We start from the raw sequence: 23,717 nt of genomic DNA, 5'->3' as shown, positions 1-23,717 counted from the left end.
ATAACTTTAAACTTGAAATAACAGCTAAGGTTCTTCGGCCCTTCTTGTTTTATGGGAGTGTTTAACATTCATGTTTGGCCCTTTTGCTTAGTGTTATACAAGCCATCGCCTCTGTTTTCTCCGACTGCTGCAAGTTAGTAGGGGTGGGAGGAGAGTTAAAACCGAGTTGAATTTTCTAAAATGGTATTGGAAGCAGGTGGTAAAATGAGCTGCAACTTCTCAGGATGAGCAAAGATGGCATGATGTGAAAGAGAATGGCAGATGTGGTCCTTAAGTAGCTGTGCCTCAGGCTTACGGCTTTTAAACACTTTGGGCCCCTTTTTCAAGCTGTACTTACTGTTAAACTACCCTGCAGAGTATTAGGGGGGAAGAGGGGAAGGGTCATCCTTAAAACGTTCTTCACTTATGCTGATTTGACTGAGGTTTGTTGTGTCTCTCTAATTTTCATTCCAGTGAAAGCTGGTGGGATGCGGATTGTGCAGAAACACCCACACAATTCTGATGCCAAAGAAGAAAAAGATAAGGATGACCAAGACTGGGAAACCAGCAGGTGAGCACTTTGATTTGGTGCATGTGCTACAGTGAATTTCCACGACCTTGAACCTTGTCACCAGTTTGTTTTTCTTGCGGATAGCAAACCAATGATACAGTTGGTTTTGTGCCATAAAATTGATTTAAAGTGGTAGCAAGTTAACACGCTCCTTCAAGAGAATTGGGGAATTTGGGAATTTTTACCTTGCTGAGCGTCCTTTAAATGATCCTGCCAGGCTGAGAGGAGGTTAGAGAAAAAAGTAAACATCAGCTTTCGTAAAATCTCTGAACGGTATTTCAGAGTGTGCAGAAACATAGAAGCTAGGTGCATTTGGATACAAGCATTAGGCTGTCAGTCTTTGTATGAGGTGATCTTGCTGTGTGATTCCTTCTGCCCTTTGGCCCACACTCCTTTCTCTGTGAGGTCTTTGACAATATGGTGCTTTTAAAAAGACAGGTAAAAATAAATGCTATGAATATTATCTGCTTTTATTTTAGGTGAGTATCTAGCAGTTTTAGTGGTGGAGGATACCAAAACAGACAGCAGTTACTTAGCAGTTTTAACTAGATTTATCAGGTAACTGCTGTGTAGAAATAAAAGCAGGGAAGTTCAGTGGACTGTTGCTGTATTTCTGTTCATGCACAAGCCACCTGGTTTTGCGCTGCTTTCCTTGGTTAGCTGTTTTTCTTTGTAGCCAGGACTACAGTTGCCTGAAATCTTTATGTACTAGCTTACTGCATGGGTTTGCCCTTGCATGCCAGCCTCGTGGTGCGGGAATCTTACTAGGATCCAAATGAGAAGACGTCCTAGGCCTGTTCACAGATCCAAACCTCTGTTACGATACAGCTATCTGTTTTATTCCTTTCTTCAAACAAGATTGTAATTTCCCCCTCTCACTCAAAAAGTGTAGGGGAAAGTTAAAAATTAAACTTGATATTTGTGGCTGTGTCTGCTTTAGCAGGTGCTGTGGCACAGTAGAAGCAGATCTGTAGGGGGAAACAGTTGTGCTGAGGACTTCATGTCCACACTGCATGTGTTTTAGAGATTACTTAGTCTGGCTCTATGGACTGAAGGACTAATCCTAGCTGGCATGTGTTGGGTGTCTCCTTGAACTATATATTCCAGTTTAGCGTGATCTATAGGGAGCCCAGGTCAGATACTCTGAGACCAATCCACAATGCAAAACAAGCCTGGGCAATAGAATGATCAGGAGGGGGAGTGCACTCCTGATCTTAAAATGCTGACAAATAAGCACTGTATATTAATATTGTAAAGCAGGTCTGTGAGCAATTTTTATGCTTTAAAGCCAAAGGAGAAAGTTTAATGACCTCTAGAGCTACCTTATTAGCTAGGAAATAGTTAACTGTTGCACCTCATAAAATCCGTTTGTTCAGCCACTCGATCAGTTTATTGTCAAAATATGCACTTAGAGTGCGCTCTACACTTTTGTTTTCTTGTAGAGCATACATTATTGGTCTGTATTAGGCACTTGTGCCTATAGTTATTTTTTAGCCTGTATATTACTACAAAAACCATTTGTCTGAACTTTTTATTTCTTTGATTTAATCCTCTTGAGAAAGAGTCAGGAGGGACATAAGGAGCATAGTTAGATGGGAACCAGCATGAATTATAAAACAAAACTGTAAGTTCGTTTGCAAGTCTGAGAGAAGTTGTTTTGTTGGTAGAACTGGGAAACCTTTGTGTCTGTGAGGGAAGGGGTTTAATGTGCCTGTTGTAGGCTCCTGTGGGAATACTTGTACAGCTCTGGTGGCTGCACAAGCTATAGATGTGAGCAAGAAGTTATTTAGCCACAGACAGAATAAGCAAGCTCCACAGGCTATAGTACATACAGTTGTTTTGGTTTGTCAAAATTAAATTATGCTTGCAGTGTGTCAACTGCTTTTGTGCTGGAAGGTGCAGTCCCCTGGAGTTTCTGTGTCTGCTCCTGGTGATTCATGGTGCCCTTCTAAAATGCTTGGATTTGTGGTCCACGTGGAGGGAGGTTTATCAGGAGAATGAGGATGGGTTTATCGGGAGGGGAAGAAGAGGCCGCTAGCATTCTGTTCTGCTTTCTCTGGCACCAATATATATGCACTTTTTGGTCTTTGCTAGCTGGTATTTTATGTCCCTTTGCTAAGCAGATGTGGAGACACCTGTGTTCTTATCTTTTTACTCTCATGTTTTTAGTCTTTGCCATTTTAAGGTAGTGTCTTTGATATGATGCAATCTCTAGTCCCTATTGCGATCAAAGTCAAATGAAGCAAACAGCCCTTCAGGCAATTTGTATCAGGTGATATGGGCAGCTGACAATGATGTGAGAGAAAATAATAAAGCAGAGGACAGTAATGTGTGTGCGAAGATGGAGGCTAGGATGATTGAATGATTATTTTAATCTCGTTGCAGGCTTAGTTGAGGACAGATTAGTGGAATTGGCAGTAAATTGAGGCAGAAGATTTTGACCTGTCCCAGAGTTCCCTGGGAGCTCCGAGAGCACATGTCCTTTCCATGATGGCATAAATCTGAGCAGCTGCTCAGCAAGAAACCTTTCAGCTAGAGTTTGTAGAAGTATTTGTGGCTTTGGAGACAGCTGGCATTGTTTTTGCAGCGTGCTTGCAGAAAAAGACATTGGGTCAGTGTTTCTAGTCTTAATGTAAACAAAGCTGATACAGGTGAACACCCCTGAAGTAGCTAACTGTGCTCTGATAAAGGTGACTTTAAAGTAACAGTCACCAGGTATATCTTCTTTGATGTTTCTTTTTCTCAGTTGTTTAGCAACTGGCAATCCAGTTACTGTAATTTAATGTGCAAAGTATTTTATTCAGTTCTGTTTCCCAAAATGAAATTGTTATGACAACCTACCATTTCATGAAATGATAGGCTGACTTGTCGTAATGGTGATTTGTGATCCCTTGAAACAATACGTGGTAATGTGATTTTATACAAATTTAAACTTTTCCTACACGGCAGTTCTCAGCCTTCAGTGGAAATGGAAATAATTTTATATGTCTGGTATAAATATAGTTCTACTTCAAGAGGAATGACTGGATATGATTATATGGAGAAGACTCAGTGAAAGAAGGGAAGGGTTGCATTATTTGGTTTAGGTGAACTAAAAAAATGTGTGTGTCATCCAAAGCCAGTGGCACCACGGTGGTCAAGATGTCAGTGATAAACCTGACTGTGAGGTGGGGTCCTTGGCACACATGTTCTTCAAGACAAGAGTGATTTTGATCAGCCTGATTGGAGAGAGGATACTGGCTGGATGAACTTCTGGTCTGATCCATTATTGATTTTTCTTATGTTTCTGTAGTTGCTTGAGACTTGCGTTGGTTTGGTTTTTGGATATGGTTGCAGTTTTGATTGATTGGCAATCTTACTGATTGCTGCTGGAAGGGTTTTTTTTTGTGATGCTAGATGAAGGTGAAACATAAAAATAGAAGTAGGGTTATGAATAGAAACCATCATTTTTCAGGACTGTATGTTGTCACAGAAAATGTTTGGAATAAGCAGACTATTCATAGTCCTCGGGTTTATTAGAAGCCCATTAATGCATGTTTAACTGAGATTTGCAATATCATGTGCATTCCTGTGCCAGCATCTGACTCTAGCCATAATAAATACTCCTGAAAGACAGATAATTTGAAGTGAGAGCTGCTTGTTCCATTTAGGATGTGGATATTGGCCTTAGCTATATTCATTGGGCAAAAGAAAAAGAAAAAAAATTAAGATGATAATTTAGAATGTGGTGACTCAAAAGCAAAATCATGCTAATGAAGCATATGGCTGTCCTTATGTTGAAGAGCCGGTCTTGGTACTTACTCAGTTACATGGTGAGAGAGGAGCTGTTGAAGGCCCCTGTTATCCTTCAGGTATCTCTGTGTTACTTGTTAAGTCTGAATATGCTAGTTAAGCTGCACCTGCTTTTTTTTCTTTTAGAATTGCAGTGGAAATCTCAAAAATTTAGGCTGCGGGTATATATTTTCATTCAAGAGTAAATTTGGTTTTCCTTGCCCTCGCTTTTCTCAGTTGCAACTTACAAGAAATAAGTCACAGGCATCACTTCCGTGTTTCATTTGCCACTGAAGATTCTGCTGTCATTGAAATATATTTAATTTTTGCCTTGTAACGACCCTTGTTGTCCAAACTTCTAACAGAAATTAAAAAATACAAAGTAGATTATACCACTAAGCCATTAGAGCAGGTTTGTATGTTTGTTTACACCCTAAATATGGAAATACTTCTACTCCTTGTATTTCACCCTGTTGTTCTGTTTACTTAGCTGGGGCAGAAACTGTAGAGTTAAAGTGCTGACCCTTTAACTTGGGAATAGCTGCCCTTCAGCACAGCTAAGACCTGGAAAATGACATCCAGTGTTCAGCTCGCTTGCACACAAGTGCCGTAGGAGGTAGTTTCCATCATGGGTGAAGATGTTTAAATCCAGTTCTAATGTTTGTTGTAGCGACAACAGGCGTTTGACAGAGGGAAATCTTGGGGAGTTCTAAGCAAAAAAAAAAAGTGAGATACTTTATAGCTTGTTAAACATGGAAACCAAACCCCCATGAACAGGTAGCATTGTATTTCCATAAATACTTGGAATGGATAGCCCATTAGTGTTTCTCCCATGTAGTTCACCAACATAAAGCTGAAAAAAGACCTCTTTACCTGTCTCCGTGCATCTATAAAACCAAAATATTGGAAAAGCAAGCAGGCGTTAACTTGATAGGGTAAATATTCAAGGTTAAAAGAAAACAGGTCGGGACAGATAGGCAGCTACATCTTCTGCCTAAGTTTTTGGAGAGGAAATGTGCAACTTTCGCAGGTAGAGAATTGACTGAGTCTCCCTTTCTGGCAGCAGGGCCGCTGAAGTGTTGGCTTAAAAGGTCCCTTGGGCTATTGTGTCAGTGGAGGCTGCTCTGAAGGAATGAGCAGATACTATGTACAAGCATCTGTCATCAAGATCCAGATCCTTCTCTTTGACAGAATTCACATTTCTTCTACCACTTTCCTAGCCACCTCTTCTTTCCCCTCTTTTTGGGGCCTGATTCTGTTACCTCTGTGAGCTGATGTGGCTTTACACAAAGATTCTGTTCACAGACTGTATATTGCCATTTTATGCTTGACCTAGTAAAAACTGAAACTTGATTAAATGTATGGATATAATGGATATGACTTTTGAGGGATTTTATTCATGTATTTGGCCTTTGAGCTCTCATTATGCAGATGAGGTGGAGCTTTGGAAGCAGTTGGCCTTAGAGGATAAAATGTCTGGGGGAAATGCTTTGAAAAAGCAACTTGGCTGTGTACACCATGCTTGCAGTTTCTGGAAAAGATGCACACTGCAGCAAACATTGGGCATTATCCCACTGTCATAGCAGAGTTTGGTGTGGTTGTAACTTTTTGTTTACTTGGTTAAATATTCCAAAGGCTAAAAGGAAGTCCTGCTGGCAGAAGAGCTGTAAAAAATTTGCAACTAGAATTTTGTAATATTACTAAGCGGAATACAGAACATAGCACAGTGAGGGAAATAGCTTCCTACATTCTCCAAAACATCTTTATTTTCCAATAAGATTCTGTGCTTAATGCTTCCCTCCCTTCCCCCCTTCTTCCTTCTTATCTTTATTGTTTTGGACTTAAATTCACTTCACAATTAAGGGAATAGCATCTTAATAGTGTCACACTCTTGTCCTTTACATAAGTGATACTGCCTTCAATCCATTTTCCCACCTCATTGTTCATCTTTGTGTCTTAGTCTTTTTCATAGTTTTTTATGATTAGCAGTTACTCAAGTCTGCTAAAGTTCATATATGCATAATTTGTTTAATTATAAAAACCAAAACCAATATTAGCAATTTCGATGTGATTTTCAGGACTATACCTTTTGCAGATGACCAGTTGCTTGGAGAAGTAGCAAAGTAATTGCTATGACCTGTGTTGAACCATATCAAATACATATAAGGTTATGGATTTAACTACAAGTACAGAAAACAGAATATGTAATACTGATTTTTAAATGCAGAACTACTGTAAGGCAAGAAAAGAGGCTATGAATATCTTCATTTGAGAAATGAAAATATCTGTGAATGTAGGGAATGGAGAAAAAGCTAGACAAGATTATGAATGAAGTGTTCTCATACAGCAAGATGTGAGTCTTCTGAAAGACTGTTTCATGCTTCCAGTATTTCTTGGTGACTGAAGCAGTAAGTTGATAAATCATCCATCTAAGTGCTAGTTATGACATTACATGGGTAGCTCTTTTCATATTCCTTAAGTACTGTGTGCATGTGTGAAAGAACTAAAAAAGATCTGATATCTGCCCCCCTCAAAGTGAATAGAAGATATACCATCCAGCTCAGTGAGAACCGAGTTCAGTCCCAAAGAAACATATGCTGTCTTAGGAAATTAGCTGGAAAGCTGAGTTGAATTGTCAGCCAAGCTGCTGTAAGAAAAAGATTTTAAAAGAATGAAAGTCTGTAATTTGTATTCTGTGTGATGAGGAAAGTGAGAAAAGCTTAGTCATATGCAAGAGGAAAATGGATGGGAAGTAGTATCTTGTGAGTAGCACAGCTTAGTTAACACGACATTCCACGTTTGTGCAGAAAAGTAAAGTAACTTAAGCTAATAGCTTGAGCGGTGGCATTTTGCTTTGTGCTTTTCTCTCGGTATCTTTCTGAAGTATTGGAATGCATGGGATGAAGGTCCCTGCGCCAGTTTGAAGGCACAGACAGTGTTGAAACAGATATTGCATAGGCGTTACGAAGCACAAAAATTTCCAAACCTGAAAGTATAATCAGATCCTTTTCATTATGCCAACTAAGCCCAAATCTCTATTATTTAAGTGTTCAGCAACACTGAGAGTGTTTCTAAAGCTAAAGGTATGAATTTCTGCTAGAAAAAGCTACCGGGGGACCAAATGCTACTCGTTTATTTAGAATCAAAAACCTATGTTTGAAGTGAAGTCACCATGAGCTGAAAATGAGTAGGAGGTGTGTGAGATTGACACCATGTGTGCCAGGAAGGGGGATCTAGTTTTTCAAGTAGCACCTTCCTCTCCCTTAAGTTTCTTCTGCCTCAGCTGCATCAGGCACCAAACTTTGAAGCAGTTTAATGTTAAAATAAACTTAGAATTATCATTTATTAACTGTCACTAGACCAAACAGGAGGGAGTTTCACTTGGCTACTCCCAGGGCACTGGTACTAGAAGCGGGAGATACGTGAGACATAATTAAAGACAACACTGAAAACACTTGTTATATTATCAGAGTTTTATTTAGTCTGCTGTAGCAGTTGATAGAGCTGTTCGTTGCAGCACATTACTTGTTGGGAAAATGTTTGCTGCAATAGGCTTGCTGCCTTCTAATTTTATTGTAACAGTTCAAGGATTTCATCTTAGTCACAGGCATTTTGTTAAATAAATGGCAATTAGTAAAAAAATACTTCAGCAAGATTCACACAAATCTTAATTCTGATGAGTTTCAGTTTCTCTGGGACTCATTCCTTAGAATGTATATAAAATGGTGAGCCTCGCGCTGTTAATGCATTCAAAGAGGAGCTGGTTTTATTGCTGCGGGGTAGAACCAAAGTGGTTCATTCTTTTCCCTTGAAATGTAACCTTTTATTCCCCTCAACTTTTGAGAGCCATAATTAAATACTGGGCTAGCTCCGAATTATGGAGAGACCTATGGTATACTTCAGCTTGCACCTGATACTGCAGTACTGAATCGGACAGTCCTAGAGCCCTGGCATGTTTGGTTTCACCGGTGTCTTTTGCAGCAGGTAGACTCTGCCTTCCCCGGCTCTTGAGGCACTCGGTCAGACTCGGTTCCTGTTCCTTGCCTTGGGATTCTGTCTGGGACGGGGAGGAGGTACCACTAACCTTGCAAATGACAATATGCTGAGGGTATGACTGGGTTTGGTGTCTTCTCAAATTATAAATTTCAGTCTGGGAAAATGACAAATGCAGAGGACTGTATTTAAGACAGGTGCTTCTCTTTTTTTTTTTTTTTTTTTGGTACTTTGCTGTGCTGAATGTTTGTCATTGCTTCTGAAAGCCTACTCTAAAGCCTTCTTTTTGATTTAAAAATAATAAAAAAAAATGCAGAGCTCCAGGTATAACAGTAGAAGAGCAAGGCTGTTTTTTGCTAGAACAGCTTAAGTTGTCATGTCTCTTTTGAGAGTACTTGGAACTACTGAAAGTCCTCAAAATAATCTAGTAAGCAAAATTTCATTACTGACTGTGTGCATCCTTGTACACCTGAAACATTGATAATGAGCTTGGTTGTCCTCCAGTCCTGACAGTTACTCTCCTGAGACTGTGAGATCGTATTAGTGTTTAGAACACGCATTGATAAACTGTGTTTACTGTTTGGTGGTTGTTAGGATGATCAGGAGTACTTTGCATTACTTATGAAAGCTGCCATTGCTACATTTTTTTTTTTAGATCTTTTATTTTTGTATGTGATATATTAGCGTATTTTCTAATATGCAACATGTTATTGTTGCTAATAAGCAACTTATTTGCATGCAATATATTAGACTTTTGACTTTGTGGGGCACTAATGAATTAGCTGGCCAGTTAATGCAGAACCCCATTTGGGTTGTTTGTTAAAACGTTGCTTTTGTATTAGAGATGATGGAATGAAATTTCAGTAAACTGAACTGGGTATTTTTACAGTTTTGTGATTCTTCTTTTGTTTCTGGGATCATGCTAACTTGTGATTCTAAAGGAAAAGTGTATGTAGCCATGTGTATGCTGTTTTATATCAAGTGACACTGATTACCACAAATTCTTCCACATAAGGCTATTTAGAAGGCTTTTGACTAAACGAAATTTAGTGTTCTTGTTTATTGCTTTGAAAACTGCTGTAGAATTAGTTCCCTGTTTTCAGACATTACACAATTATGTTTCTGCTGGTGTGTTTGAGAGATTTTATTCTTGTTCCGGTTTACAATGGGGGAAAAAAAAAATGCCAGAACCTCAAAAGCTTCTAAGGAGTGGAGCTTCGTGTTCTGCTGTTTCCTCCAAACATAGACCACCTGGCTGATAACACCAGCTGTTCTGGTTCCTTCCCTGTATTGGGGTGGTTTAGATGACCTCTAGATGGCTTTGAAGTTAATACTACATTTTTCCTTCATATCTTGTAAGCAAGCACAAATACAGAAAACTTGCAGTCCTGCTGATAATGTATTACTTACTCCTGCTGCTGCCCTTTGGAGGATCTCCCTTTATGACACCTTGTTTCCCAGTCTTCATGTTCTTATTTCGTGCTGTATGTTTCCCTTGAAATTATTTCTGTATTAGTTAGTGATTGCCAGTTGTCCTCTTCCTGTTGTATTTTTCCTAAAATCACCTTTTTTTTGCTGAAGAGCTCTAATGTTGAGAGACCTCTTTACATGTTCCTCCTTCTGTTGCAGAGCTGACTAACAACTTAGCTGGTCTGATGATCAGGACTTGGCTCTTTCATGTTTTCTGTGTCAGACTGAGAAATAAATAAAATGGGTGTTTAGGAGCTGCATAGTTCTAATAGAAATAGTTATGTAATAGGCATATGTCAATAGTCAAATATGTAAATGTTTTAAAGCAGTGATGTGTCATTTTTATGTTTGACTGTTCCAGTTTCTGATTCTCAAGAGTGCCTCCTACCATATCCTATCATAATTCAGTTTAATGAGGGGTCTCGTTGGTGTGTTTTTTGGAAATCTGTGCATACTAAATAGGGTGGAAGATTTTTTTTTTTATTGCTTTGATAATTCTTTCAGGTTTTAATACCAAGAGGAAATTTGCCAAGTTAATGCACACTGTTTTCCACTGCCAATAGGAGAACGAAAGGGAAGATAACTGCTTGCAGTTAATGCACTGGATTTTGTCTTCCCCTCCAGCATTTTTTTTAAATTTATGTAGGTTTATTAGCTAATGGCTTTTTAAGACACTGCATACTTCATAATTTGCCCTGCCCGTTGCCATGTCTCCTAAAACAAAGACGAACTATTAATACAATGAAGGAAAGGGGGAGTTACAACCTCATTATAATCTCTTCCTTCCTTTTCTGTTTTAAAGACAATGAACAGCTGTGCAGGGCCAGCGCGAAGCTCTGTCTGTCCGTGCCTGCCCGTGCAGCGCTCCTCAGCAGGTGGTACTTTGGGCCCGGGTGGAATGAGCCCGATGAACTCTCCCCGCATCAAGCAATCCAAATTACTGCTTAGAAACTTGCTAATCATATTAAATTACTGCCATTGGACCTAGTTCCTATTTCTCTAGCCTCTTGAGTGTACATACATTTCTCACCTTGATAATCATCTTCCTGTGGAGATAGCACCACAGTCTTAACCAGTGTATGCTGCAGAAAATGTTTTCTTTTTGCTTGCCTGGTGACTTCCCTGTGCCCTCCAAGTCTTACGTAATAGAAATAGTGAATAACTGTATTTGTTTTACCTTCCTCTCTCTACTGTATATTTTTCCTTGAGTTCTCTTTTATCTTTGTTTTTGTGGTGGGATAACTAGGATTGCAGTGTGGAGGGTAAAAGCATAGTGCGGACTTACACACTGGCATAGTTCTATTTTTCTGCTTCTTTTCCTTCTCTTAATTGTTCTTGTGTTCCAGTTGTCTTTTTAACTGCCTTTAGGGTATTAAACTGGTGATTTAAAAAATCTTTTCATAGTGATTCCAACATTTGTTTCTGAGTTTAATAGCTATTCTAGAGCCCGTCGTTATGTATGTGCAGTTAGGATTGTTTTTCCCAGTGTGTATATTCTGCATTTATCAAGGTGCCATCTTTCTCTTTAACTTATTGTTCCATTGTTCCTCTGAGATCCTTTGTAACTGTATACATTCAGGGTTTTTTTTTATCCTGAATAATTCACTAACATTAGCATATGTTGTCATCTTGCTATTTAGACCTCTCTTCGAGATTCTTGCAGGATCCCACTGTTATCCTCCATCATTATGACATTTGATTTATTCCTATGCTTTATTTCCAGTTTCTGGTCCTCAATAGTGTCTTCGGCCATATCCCATGGTAACTCAGTTTATTTAATAAGGAGCCTTGCTTGCATTTTTTGGAGTTCTGTACATACCAAATAGACTGAAGGTTTTTTATTTATTTGATCATTCATTCAGATTATAATACCAGTCGCATCAAATATTTAGCCAACCTATATAACCTCTATTTTGGGGTAGCTTTACAGTAGCTTTACCTTGAAAACCTGCTCATTTTCTTTCTAGAAAATCTTGAGCTAACGTTTTCTAACACTGTTACACTCACTAGCTGACATGCAAAAATATACAAACAAAGGAATTAATAGATTCATGTGCTGAATCTAATGCAACATTCACATTGCTGAAACAAATTAATTCTATTTGCTTGTTTCTAATATTTCCTCTTCTAAGTTATTTCTTTGTAGATATTTAAGAGAGAAACCTTGGCAAGTAAGTAGCTTCTGAGAGAAGTGGCATTCATCTGTTTTTATTTGAACTTAATTATGTCACTACAGATGTGGTGAAAAAGATTATCAAATGAGACAAAGTGTCTGTACAAAGAACCTAACAGCAAAATTTCTATCAAAAGTCATCTCAGATTTTCACAGCCATTATAGTGATGTTTGCTAACATTGGAGTTATTTAATTTATGTTTAGTCTGCCATAACTTCAGTGAGAGTTTACTGCATGAGATTCCATAGTGCATCTTGCCTTTCAGTAGAGAAGGCAATGTTGGGCCAAGCTTCTGGGCAAACGTTTGTGCGTTAGGATTTGAATGAATAAACAAAAGCTGTATTTATGGAAATGGTAGACATATGACTTAATATATGGAAACAGTGAAAGCATTGGTTGTTGTCAGTGACCTTAGCAAGGAAGTAAACAGTGAAATCTTCAGGTCTGCAGGTGATACAGGTGATAACTGTTTTGCTTAGTTAAATGCCCTAGCAATGGTGAGGAACTCCAACAGGACATCACTAAACTCTGCAAAAAGTTTTGGGTTTCAAAAGCCACTGGAAAACTAATGGAAAATGGTTTGTTGAGGGCTGCTAAATACAAGGACATGGCCTCTGGCTTGGGAAGTTCCTGAGCAGCAGATTTCTGGAGACTGGTCTCAGGAGCACTCTTCTGCATGCTCTGTCCTCCTCTTCCCCACGTGTTCACTACTGCCTGTGGAGAGTCAGCAAGGTGAATACGTGGTCTGACACTGTATGGTTAATTGTAGACTGACTTAATGTTAAGATCAGTTGCCATTTCAATAGAGACATATGTGTGTTGGGGGGAGATAGTGATCTCATGAAAGATTTATGTATTGAAACTGAGTAAGAGAAGTACTTGGAGAATTTGGTTTCTCAGTGGCTGTGGTAGCATTAGTTGATTACGGACGCAGTCCAGTAGGACTGCTGCAGAAGCTTGCGGAACATTTGTGGTTGATTAGGGACTTGAAAAATTGGGAGCCTGCATCAGAGCACCTTCTAGGAAGGCATTTTAAAACTGAATTCTAAATTGTTCTAACAAATCGCTGCTTTTCTTAGCCCTGTTGTAAGTAGCATAAGTAGGCTAGACTCTCAGCTGGTGTCGACAGGCCTGCCCCTGTAGCCTTAGATGAGGATCTGGTCTCTGTATGCTATGCCTATTTAGTCTGTAGCATATCTGTAGGCTCTATAGCAAATTCAGGGAGCAACTCAGAAGCAGCGTTATTCTCTGGATGCACCGCTGTTGCACATCATATTAATAATACCTTTAATCTTGCAAGATTCCTTAGGCAAAAAGGGTTACAGAAAATGTAAATGTAATTGCTCAGACATAACCCTGATACTGTTTGCAGTACCTCAGGAAATCTCTCCGGGCTAGATTCTGACAATTAGTTGGGGTGGGGGTGGTGGAATTCATAACATACATATACGTTTGTTTGGTTTGGTTTGTTTTTCAAGATTTGGTTGCCAAGGAATGCTTCCAGGAGTTCAGTTTTGGCATAGCAGTGTATGAGTTAGCACCTTAACTCTCCTAGGCTTTGCTTAGATTTGTATCCATTATCTTTAATATGTGGCATAAATTGGATATGATTAATTATTTCCTGGTGTCTTCAGACTATAGTCATGGGCATAAATACAGACTGAGCTTTTTTAGCAGATAAAAGAATGAAAAGCAAAGAGCGGAGAAGAGCCTTGATTTAGACATTTTTTCAGTTTGATTTCCTCTTTCTTAAGATGAAGGGAGGTAAGAGTTGCAGTGTTAGCTGATGATTCATGATCTGCCAAAATCAGTTTGACTAAAAGAGGGGAAAAAACCCCCACCTAAACCACATGTTTTAGCTTTCGAAATATGGAAAAAGAAGGAAATGTAAGAGTTGTCTGAAAAAAGAATTTTACCACAAACCTGGCAGAGATTTTGTGGAGAAACGTCTTGTGTTTTTTCCAGTTGAAAACTGAGAAAACTACCTGATAAATATAGATGAAAAATTTAAGTGCCACATGTTAATCTAACTAGCATAGTCTCTGCAAATAAATTCTAGTGAGATTGGTCAGTCTTTGGATAGATGTCAAGACATGGATGGTTTTGATCTAAAAGTTTAATTTAGTTCTATACATCTGTCACTTTCACTTCCATAAAGTAAACTGTTGGAAGAGATGAAATATCGCTGTATGGGAAGAAGCCTGAAAAATCTTTATGCAGTGTAGAGTTCCTTTAATTCAGTGTGTAGTACTTGATGTTCATGACTTCTCGTACTCAGTAATGAGCTTCTCTTCACCCCCCTGCTCTCTGCAGTCCTGGTGTGATAGTTTTCATTTAGGATGCAAGCGGTCCATCTGCTCTCGGCATCTTGAAATAATTTGGAAATGATGTTGTTTTGGAGACAGTGTCCTGGAAGAGTTCACGTTTGGTAGAAGTAGTATTGGCAGCATAAATACTGACTTCTGTGGTAGTGCTTGTCAGCTGGTAATTACAAATGATCCTGAAACGATCAGAACTGATTGTCAGGTGCCTGCACAGTGTTGCAACCAGAGACACTTCTTCAATGGTGTTAAAAAGTAAATCTCTTTAAGCTACAGCAACAGCAGCATTTTGTGAGGCAAGAAGAGTCTTCTGAAAACATGCGGGCTCTTGTGTCCTTGTATTTTTGTAGCCCTCAACAAACTATTCTCTAATTTTCCAGGGGCTTTTGTAATCCAGAACTTCTTTTTGCAGAGTTCAGTGATGTCCTGCTGGAGTTCCTTACCGTTGGTGGGGCATTTAACTAAGGGGGTGTCAGCAACGCTGGTGAGCGCGGAGGGTTGGTGCTTGGGCTGTGGGTGGTGCTGCGTCCTGGGGACAGGGTCACAACCACCACCTCAAAGTGCAAACCTGACCTGAAGCTGGGGGGTAGGTCTGACCTCAGGCAGGACCTGTCGGCTCACTTCAGTCCTCATGCCACCCCAATTCAGAGCTCTCACCTGTAAGGGTGTGTGATAAGTGACAACCTCCATTGTTTTGGTTTTGCTAATCTCTCCCAGACTTAACCAATCCAGGAGTTGATGGCTAGGGGAGGGAGAGGCAGAACTGGTGGCTACTACTGCAACATAAAGGTAAACCTGATAGAGCAGTGAGCCTTATTTCTGTTCATCCATGTAGGAATTCACTTGGTTTGTTTGGTTTTTTTTACATAATACTTGTTAGGTTTTCAGGGGGGGAAATTATCCTGATTATTCTCTTAATTCAAAGCCTCTTAAGGAGGATAGCGTGTTGTCAAAAGCGAGATTTTTTTTTTTGGACTGACCATAAACTGGGAACCAGCTATGGTACTAAGAGCCTTTACAGGGAATCCAACAATTTCTTTAGTCAAAAATACTAGTGGCACTTTTATGCTAGTCATACTCTCTTCAGGTGAAAGATACTGGAATTGAAGTAGCAGCTGCTGGAGAAGATGCGCAGCCCCGCAGCAACCCAGCAGGGATGAGTGGTCCGCAGGGTGGCTGCCATCACCAAAGTAGGGGAGGCAGCGACCCAGGGCTGGAGCCTGCCGGGGGAGAAGGGTCATTGAGCTGGGACAGTGCGCGGTAAGGCTGGGCACAGATACACCAGTGGAAAGAGTAATTTAAGAAAGCAAAAGTCAAGCCGTTCTTGCCTGCTAGGGTACCTTAGTACTTCAGCGAAACAGAGGTTGGTCAAAGCAACTGGTGTCTTGTATCTGTTTTTTCAAAATGCGTTTGAAACAGGCAAGGAGAAGTAAGCCCTTTTAGGCAACCTGATCACCACATTATCTGGTAAATAAACTACTTAATGAGCAGTTCTAGAGAAGATGGAGGTGGACTTTTCCCAGAAGTCCACAATGGAAGGATAAAAGTCAACAGCTGCAAATGGCAGCAAGGGAAATTGACTAAACATAAGGAGGAAAAAAACCCACCATAGTGATGATAGTGGTCAACCACTGAAAAAGGTGCCTGAAGAATTTTGGAATCCTCATCCTTGGAGATGCTCAAAAGTTGACAGGTCACGGCACAGCAAGGTTGCCCCATTTTGAGCAGGAGGTTGGGCTCCTTACAAAGTCCTTCCGGCTTAGATTATTCTGTAGTACTATGAAATAAGAAGAATCTAATAGAAGTCTCAGTAAAAGATGTAGGGAAGTGGTATGGGATACTTCTGTTTACCCGCTTCCATAACAGAAGACTGGAACGTGCAGTGGAAATAGAAGGTAGTAAAAGGACATATTTATCGTCTGGCTTTTCTCAGGTAAGCTACAAAGATATCACTGAAGTTTTGTTGGTAGGTCTTCTGGCAAACTGATTGGTTTGTGTGTTGGTAGAGAGGTTTTTTTATGATCAAATACCAGAGCAATGTGAGAAACCGGTGAAGATGCCTTCAGTTGCGCTGTAGTCTCTGCCTTGCCTCACACATTGAAACACTTCTGAGCAGCTGGCAGTCTGGTTACTGTCTGAAATACTCGTGTGGTACCTTACCATCTTTACTAGATTCCTGTCTCTGGCATGGTAGTGGGGAGAGAAAGAAAGGTGGAGGCAGGGACAGTGTGCTGTCAGTGGAGTCTGGTAAAACTGGGAAAATAGTTAAATCTCTCTTCTGTAGGTACAGCTCTGGCTCTGTTGCAAGGTTCAGCTTGGAGCCCTGGCTGTGGGCTAACACAGTTTTGCCCTGGTTAACAGATAAAATGACTGAAGTCTAGGCTGTAGCCAGAATGTGAATCAACCTCCTTCTCCCACTTCCACCAGCTAGAAGGAATTTGTTGCCTGAGGTTATTGACAGAGTAAGCCCTGTGTTTACTCTCCAGGCCAGCCAGGAACCAGCTTGTAGTGCTTTTGGATTTACAGACTATACGGCTAACCCTCTTAACTCCAGCTTGGGTTACCTTCTTGAGGAGAAAAGAATTGAGAGCCTTGTGGGGGACAAAGCTGACTTCTTTTTCTCCCTTACCTTTCCGTAGCAGTGAATAATTCTGTTTGTATGACCCCGATTGTGAGTTAGAAACTACAACTGTGTTAATTTCTTATCTTGTTGTAGTAAACAAAAGCAGCATAAATGTTTACTTCTATAAGCAGCCTCTGAAAAAATTGGTTGTGAAATACTATTGGATTGTGATCATCCAAGAGGAATTGCAAGTAGTTGTTCTTTTGCCCCAGGGACCAGTTTAGATTTTTTCCAGGGATATCTGCAGTGTCTCCTGCTCGGGGTAACACATAAACAAATTCTTCAGGGAGTCAGGTGTGTTTTAGGGGCAGCAGCTGGCTTCAAGTCAGCCCATGTGAGATGAGATATTATTGAGGAGCCCTGCAAGGCAGTGGCGTTGCTGTTACACTCTTAGGGCAAGCAGAGGTGTGGAGGTGCTAGCTTTAAACACTTCCCATCTGTATCTGACTGTGAACTTAGGACCTTTGCTCCCTCCTGCAGCAATATCACCACTGAGGTACAAAGGTCCTGCTGCTGCTGTGTCCTCCCTCAGGGCAAACTGAGGAGCTGTATCCAGTGCTCAGTTCCACAACTTTTTGCTGGCTAATTTTGCTGGCATTTCTTTGAGTGTTCCTTGTCACTTAGGTACGGGTAGAGAACTGTCCTTCAGTGTCCTTGGTTTCTGGTAGCTACACAAGCGTCCTCACTGTGTTACTTTGGTTATTGTTACTCGATCCTGGAGCCACTTTGTAGACCTCAGTTGCAAAAGAGTAAGGGCATGGATAGATGAAGAATCTGTCTGAGAATAAGCATTAAAATATAGAGGGTACTGTGCTTATTAAGTATCAGATCCTCAGAGGGTATTGTCATCCTTGTTTACCAGGCTAATGTAGGAGAAGTTCTCTCTCTCATTCTGTTTTTATACATTAGTGGCAGCTATGCTACTGGATGATGAGAACATCTAAGCCCAGATTTCATGTTTGCTTCTTTAGAGAGGGGAGAAAATCTTCTTTTTGAGTACCACTTGAGGGTAAGTTAGAGGTTTGCTGTGCCTGCAGTGAGACTTTGTGGAATGACAGGAAGAGCTGTACCACCTAGCAGGAAAAGAGTATCGCAAAAGCTGTATGCTTGATGGAGAAGGTGCTTTGAAAGAGAAGAGGTATGTGTTTTAGTTAAATTAACACATGTTCTTTCACCAAGGCACTGCCTGTCAGGTTTAATTTGAAATGAAACTAATTGTTAGTCTGACAGCTTGATGTGCTGAGAAACATGATAAATACATTGGTACCAAAATAATTTTCAGCTCAGTTATCTGACTGTTGTTTGACTTAATGAGAAAGAGCTGAAACATGCATGTTTTTAGGAACAGCTGACTATAAATTTTGCTTATGTAGAAATAATGCAAGTTTTTGTGCTCTGTTCATCAAATGCTTTAAAAAACTGTTGTACTCTTGTTCATAATCTTTAGTAATTAATATAGGCATAAAAAATATTCCTAGTTCTGGCGACATGGTAGATATTAACAGGACCAAAAACATCAGGATAAATATTTTTTTTCCTACTGTAGTATATCTGGGACAGAGAACAATCCAAATTCCCTGAACTATCACAATGTAGAACTAAAGCATTAATTTGCATTTTTGGTCATAAGAGATTTCATTAGAATCACTTGAACTTTAAAGAACTAATTGCAAGCTTATTTTACAGCTCATGTTAAAAGGACAGCAAGGTCACTTTCTCTGATCAAAGTGAAGACAGAAAAGAACTGCTTGGTGGCTGGCATAGATAAACTTGGAACCAATTGTATGAATCATCAAAGTTTTATTGTTACCACTTCAAACTAGTGTAATTAGGCATTACCTTTTAGGCAGTCACAGAATGCAGTCTGTTCTCTCTAAAATTAAAAGCAGCTTGCCAAACAGTGCTGTGAGACTGACTTTGAAATAGAAAAGACAGTGGTTTCTCAGGAAGGTAAGACTTCAGGCACCAGTCTGGATTAAGTGCTGTCTTTGTAGGCAGCTGTCTTTGCTGCCACCAGCTTCTTATCTTTGCTTTGTTCCAGCAGTGGTTTAGATTTGCTGAAGAAGTGACATAACATTTATCAGCTCTTGCCTTGTGACAGCAGCCAAAACTGCACAACAGTACCAGAAAGATTTTTAGCAAAACTTTCAAGTTAAGTTGACAATTAAATAAATGTTGGCATTTGTTTCTTTCCTGAAGAATTAGCTTTTTTTCTGTCTCTGCAATCTGCTGTCAGCTCTGGAGTGGTACTGGTTAGCGGTGGCAGGGAAATGTTCCGCTTCCTGAAGTTCCTTTTTGATCCTGCAACAAGATGTAAAATAAGCAGAGGATCCTGACTGTCGAAATATCTGGGGACTAATGTCTCCAGGCAATAGTTTATCAGAACTAGATAATAAGGGGAAGAATTAAAGTTCCTGAGAGGATTGATATCTTTCTAGGACAAAGAAAGGATGTTCAGGGAGTAGGAGGAGACTCTTGGAAGAAAAGATTGTAATTGTCTGCAAAGGTGATGGGAAGGTGGAGTTGTCTAAGTGTGTGAGAGAGAGACCTGGATTGCAGTACATAGGGCAGAAAACTGAGTGAGACACCACCTGAAATTAATAAGGAGCTAGGTAGAAAGAGGGAGAGGAAGGAGGAGATCAAAATCAAGATTCAAACTGGAATGGCAGAAGGGATTAAACTTGAGAAGCAGAAGGGAATGCAGAAAAGTGTATTTGCTTCTAATGCTGCTGCTCCTTTGTGGCCAGGAACTAGGCACAAGATACTGGCAGGCTGTCCTTACCTCATGCAGTGCTGCCCAGTGCAGAGGATGACAGCTCATTTACTACTATCACTTACCATTCTGGCTTAAGTAACTAATATTCTCAGTGAATATAACAATTTACAAATTGTCATCAGTGTGATTGTTGATATGATGCTGTTTGATGAAATCTGTTTTCCCACTTTGCTTTTTAAAAGCAAACTTGTAGAAGACTTCATCCCATGCAGGCTTACCATCTAATGAGCTATGTGCAACCCTTCACCCCTTGTGAAAGGGATCTTCAAAAGAACAAAAAAAAGCTATCTCCCTTTTCCTTACCCTGCTGCAAGAAAGATTTCAGATAGCCTGAATAATATTACTAGGTTAAAATAAGTGTTGGGTTTTTTTAAAAAAAAAATCTACTTAACTTTCATTTGAGCTTTGGTTTGGTGGTTTCTTCTAAAAGCAGCAGGAGCTGCAGAAACCCTGTCTGTTCTTTCAGACATGTTTGTGAATTTAATAGCAACTCTCTCAGACTCAACTTCTCTTGATTATTAGACCATCACATCTAAATGATACCAATCAGAAGCTTCATATGTGCAAAAGTTGTCTTAAAGTAACAGTAAGACTTCAAAGAAACAAAAAACCCCCCAAAACTAAGAATTAGGGTTAAATCTGTTCCCATCTATATATTCACTGACAGACTTTAGTTGCATGATCAGCTCTCCAAGTTCTCTTCAGAACTTGCTTTATTTCACAGAATTTATGCCATTAAGCAGCTACTCATTCAACCTTTTATAATCCCCATTGAATTTCCTGTGGCTCTAGTTCCTATTTATTACACTTCTAAAATCTTTTTTTCACAGCAGTCTCTGAATAATTTCCTCGTGGGCTTTTTCATGGTGTTTATAAGTGCTGCTTCCAGCATCAGTTTATTTTCAAAACATTCTTACGGTATGAAGAAGCTGAGTTTAATGTTAAAGTGCAGAGACTACAATTAATTGGCTGGCCAGCTTAACCCAGTCATATTAGAATACTCAGCTTGCATGTAGCTTTCTGTGTCTTCCAACTCTAACTCGTGTTGCCTTTATTTGTATTAGCCATTCTTTCTTTGAATGGAGCATCTCAAGTTGGACACCATTAAAAAAAATAATTACAGTCTATGAAAAGTTTGATTATGTGATTTGCTAAGTATAGCTTTGGCATATTCTCCGAGAAACCACTGGATGCCCTTAACCGTAGATGTTTTCTCTCTTGAGCATTCCCTAGCTTATTTGCTAAACCTTTTCCAACTGTTACAACAAGGGGATCTCCTTCTGCATAATCCTCATTCATCACCAGAGGTCTGTTCGTGTTTGCTGAAGACAGACAGGGTTATATGAGGGTACAGTATGAAAGAAATGAGTTGAGCATTCAATGCAATTTGTGCATTCTATTTATTAGCTGCTTATTAGACAAAATGAGTAGAATAATCTAAATTCCATTAACATCCAGTTCGTATGCACCTTCATCCTACTCTTCTGCCAGTTTCACAGCTTCTTTTGTTTGTACATACCATTAGCAGAATTTTGCTGCTTTCCTGGATACATACTATATAAGAGTGTAAGTTAATTTTGGAGATGATGTCAGATGTATGCTGACAGCAAAGGCAATGGTGAGACTTGAGAAATATCTCATCTGATTGCTGAGCTGGATGAGAATATATGAAGACAAAGAGCTGTTGATGAGATGAGTAGCAGGGAAGTGATCCCTGTATACTTTCTTTAGTCATTAGCACTTTTGCTAACTGTTTACTATTGGCCGCTGTTTAGAAGCAAATTGCCAGGTGCAGATTGCCTCGTTTAAAGTAGTATACTTCTAAGCTGCTTCTAAACATAGCATCTTGTGAACATAGTCCAGACTCTGGATCATAGAATAATTCAGGTTGGAGAGGACCTCAAAAGATCTCTAGTCTAGGCTCAAAGCAGGGATAACTATGAAGTCAGACCTAAATGAATACTCAAGGCTTTATTCAGCCAGGTCCTGGAAACCTCCAAAGATGGAGGCTACACAATCCCTACGAGCAACTGTTCTACTGCTTGACTGTCCTCATAGTAAGTTTCTTCTCGCAGCCAGTCTGAACCTCCCTTGTTTCAACTTACCCCCATTGTCTCTCGTCCCGCAACCATGCACCACTCTTTCGAGCATGGCTCTGTCTTCTTGATAACCTCCTTGTAGGCATTGGTAAGCTGCTGTTAGGTTTCCCCAGAGCCTTTGTTCCTGCAGGCTGAACAAACCTGGTTCCTTGAGCCTTTCCTCACAGGGTAGGTGGTCCAACACCCTGAGCATCCCAATGGCCTTTGCTGAGGTCACTCCACTTTATTGATGTCTTATCTTGGGGGCCCAGAACTGGACACAGTATTCCAGATGTGATCTAGTGAGTGCTCACCAGAGGGGGATAATCTCCAGCACAACATACTGCTGGCTTTACATGCTGCCAGGGAAGACTGCTGGCTCACATTCAGCTTGCTGTTCACCAGGACTCCAGGAGAGAAATGAGGTGTTTTAGTTGTAAAAATTAGTCTGATCTCTTCTTCAGCCTTATCATCTATAGCCTGTATTTCATCACTTAGCATTCTGTGTTAGGTTTCTCTCCTCTTCAGCTTCAGGTGTCTTTGCCTCTTTTTTCACAAACCCCAGTCTTTTGTCTTTTTTGCCTTCAGCTGTTCCTGCCTGGCCTGTGAAGCTCGTATTCTCTGCACTCGGATCCCCTGAGATTTTCCTCTGTACCAGTGTATAATAGGGACAACACACAGAAGCAGTGATGATAAAGCTTAGCTGGTGTTTTATGTGTTGTTTTTGGGGATATTACTGTCTGCTGAAATTGCAGGATGGTCCCACTTGGCCCATGAAGCTTTGAGGTATCTTGTACAGGGCGAACTGTATTTGCTCTGCCTTAGCACATGCGTAGCGGATACATGCAAGCACAAATGTTTTCTCTACAAGCACGGATGATATATCTCATCAGACCTCCTAACATAACTGGAAATTAGATGAGCTTTTGGTCTGGTGCACCTTTGTATATTTGAAATATTCAGACTTCTGTTTCACACCTGACGATGCCTGCACATCTTGCCTTGCCTTGTCCTTAGGCCATCATGGAAACAATGCTGTCACCTCAAGACCTCATGTTTTTTTGCCACACTCACAAGTGCAAGAAGGAACGTTTTTGACAAAGAAGGGGCAGTTGAGACGCTCCTGTAAGCCATGGCAGTGTTACTGCTTCTTAAAGTTGCTTCCACTCTCAGTATGGCAGAATGGCTTACCTTTCCTTGAAGCTAGTTATTCAAACAGCTGGGCTACATCCCTGTTTTCCAGCGGATCAGCACTTTCTGTGGTAGCGATTTCTTCTACCTGCAGAGGGTAGACAACCTTGTTGCTGTGGAGGAGGTCAAGTCCTCGTGGGAACTGTCTCGGTTCTGCTGTCCGTCATGCATGAATATTTCAGGAAGTATCAGGATTAATTTTTAAAAAGTTAAGAGGTAATAAGCTCTGACTTCTGTATAGCTAGAGGTGTTCAAGTAAGCAATGTCGTGTGAGTCCCACCCCATGACTTCTGTTGTACGTTTCTTCAAGGTCTTTATCTTTTTTGCGTTTATCTTCCCTTAGCTGATGAATTCCAAGAACCAGTTGATCCTAGAAAACAACCCTTAGCTGATCAATCTGCTGGTTTTAAGGTATCTGGGAGAAACAGAGGTAATTTTTCTTGAGTTTTTTTAAATTCAGAGGGTAGTAATATAGAACATGTGAGATTATCATCCGTCTGTTGCAACCAAACAGTTCGGCATCTGAGAGCGCACTTCTTGCCATGGATAATGGATGCATTCTCACAAAGGCAGACATTATCTTGGATGAAGCTCTCGTAGTTCAAGTTGTCTGCAGCGCATGAACTAACGCTGCCAAAGTACAGCACAGGAATAGCTGTCCAGCTATGCATTGGATTATTATTTTTTTTGCATTGGATTAATAGATGTGAGCACAGAGAAAAGTAGAAGGCCTGAAGTTACCTTACTGTGGTTTTTTGATTCAGATAATA

At 40.1% G+C, this 23,717-nt stretch overlaps 1 protein-coding gene across 1 annotated transcript in view; it reads left to right on the top strand.

Moving 5' to 3' along the window:
- Window positions 1-453: 453 nt before the first annotated feature.
- The window catches only part of DAP (death-associated protein), a gene marked incomplete at its 5' end in the record, with an annotated part of 44,976 nt that continues 21,712 nt past the window's right edge, over window positions 454-23,717 (top strand). The window contains one exon of the mRNA XM_009698058.1: window positions 454-550. Within this exon, the coding sequence (XP_009696360.1) occupies window positions 454-550 (97 nt within the window). The remainder of the gene's footprint in view (window positions 551-23,717) is intronic.

This window comes from Cariama cristata, unplaced genomic scaffold (assembly GCF_000690535.1).
Source record: "Cariama cristata isolate BGI_N322 unplaced genomic scaffold, ASM69053v1 scaffold174, whole genome shotgun sequence".
In the NCBI taxonomy this organism is placed as follows: domain Eukaryota; kingdom Metazoa; phylum Chordata; class Aves; order Cariamiformes; family Cariamidae; genus Cariama; species Cariama cristata.
The sequence above is the reverse complement of the archived record's forward strand: the minus strand, read 5'-3'. Positions and strand labels throughout refer to the sequence as shown.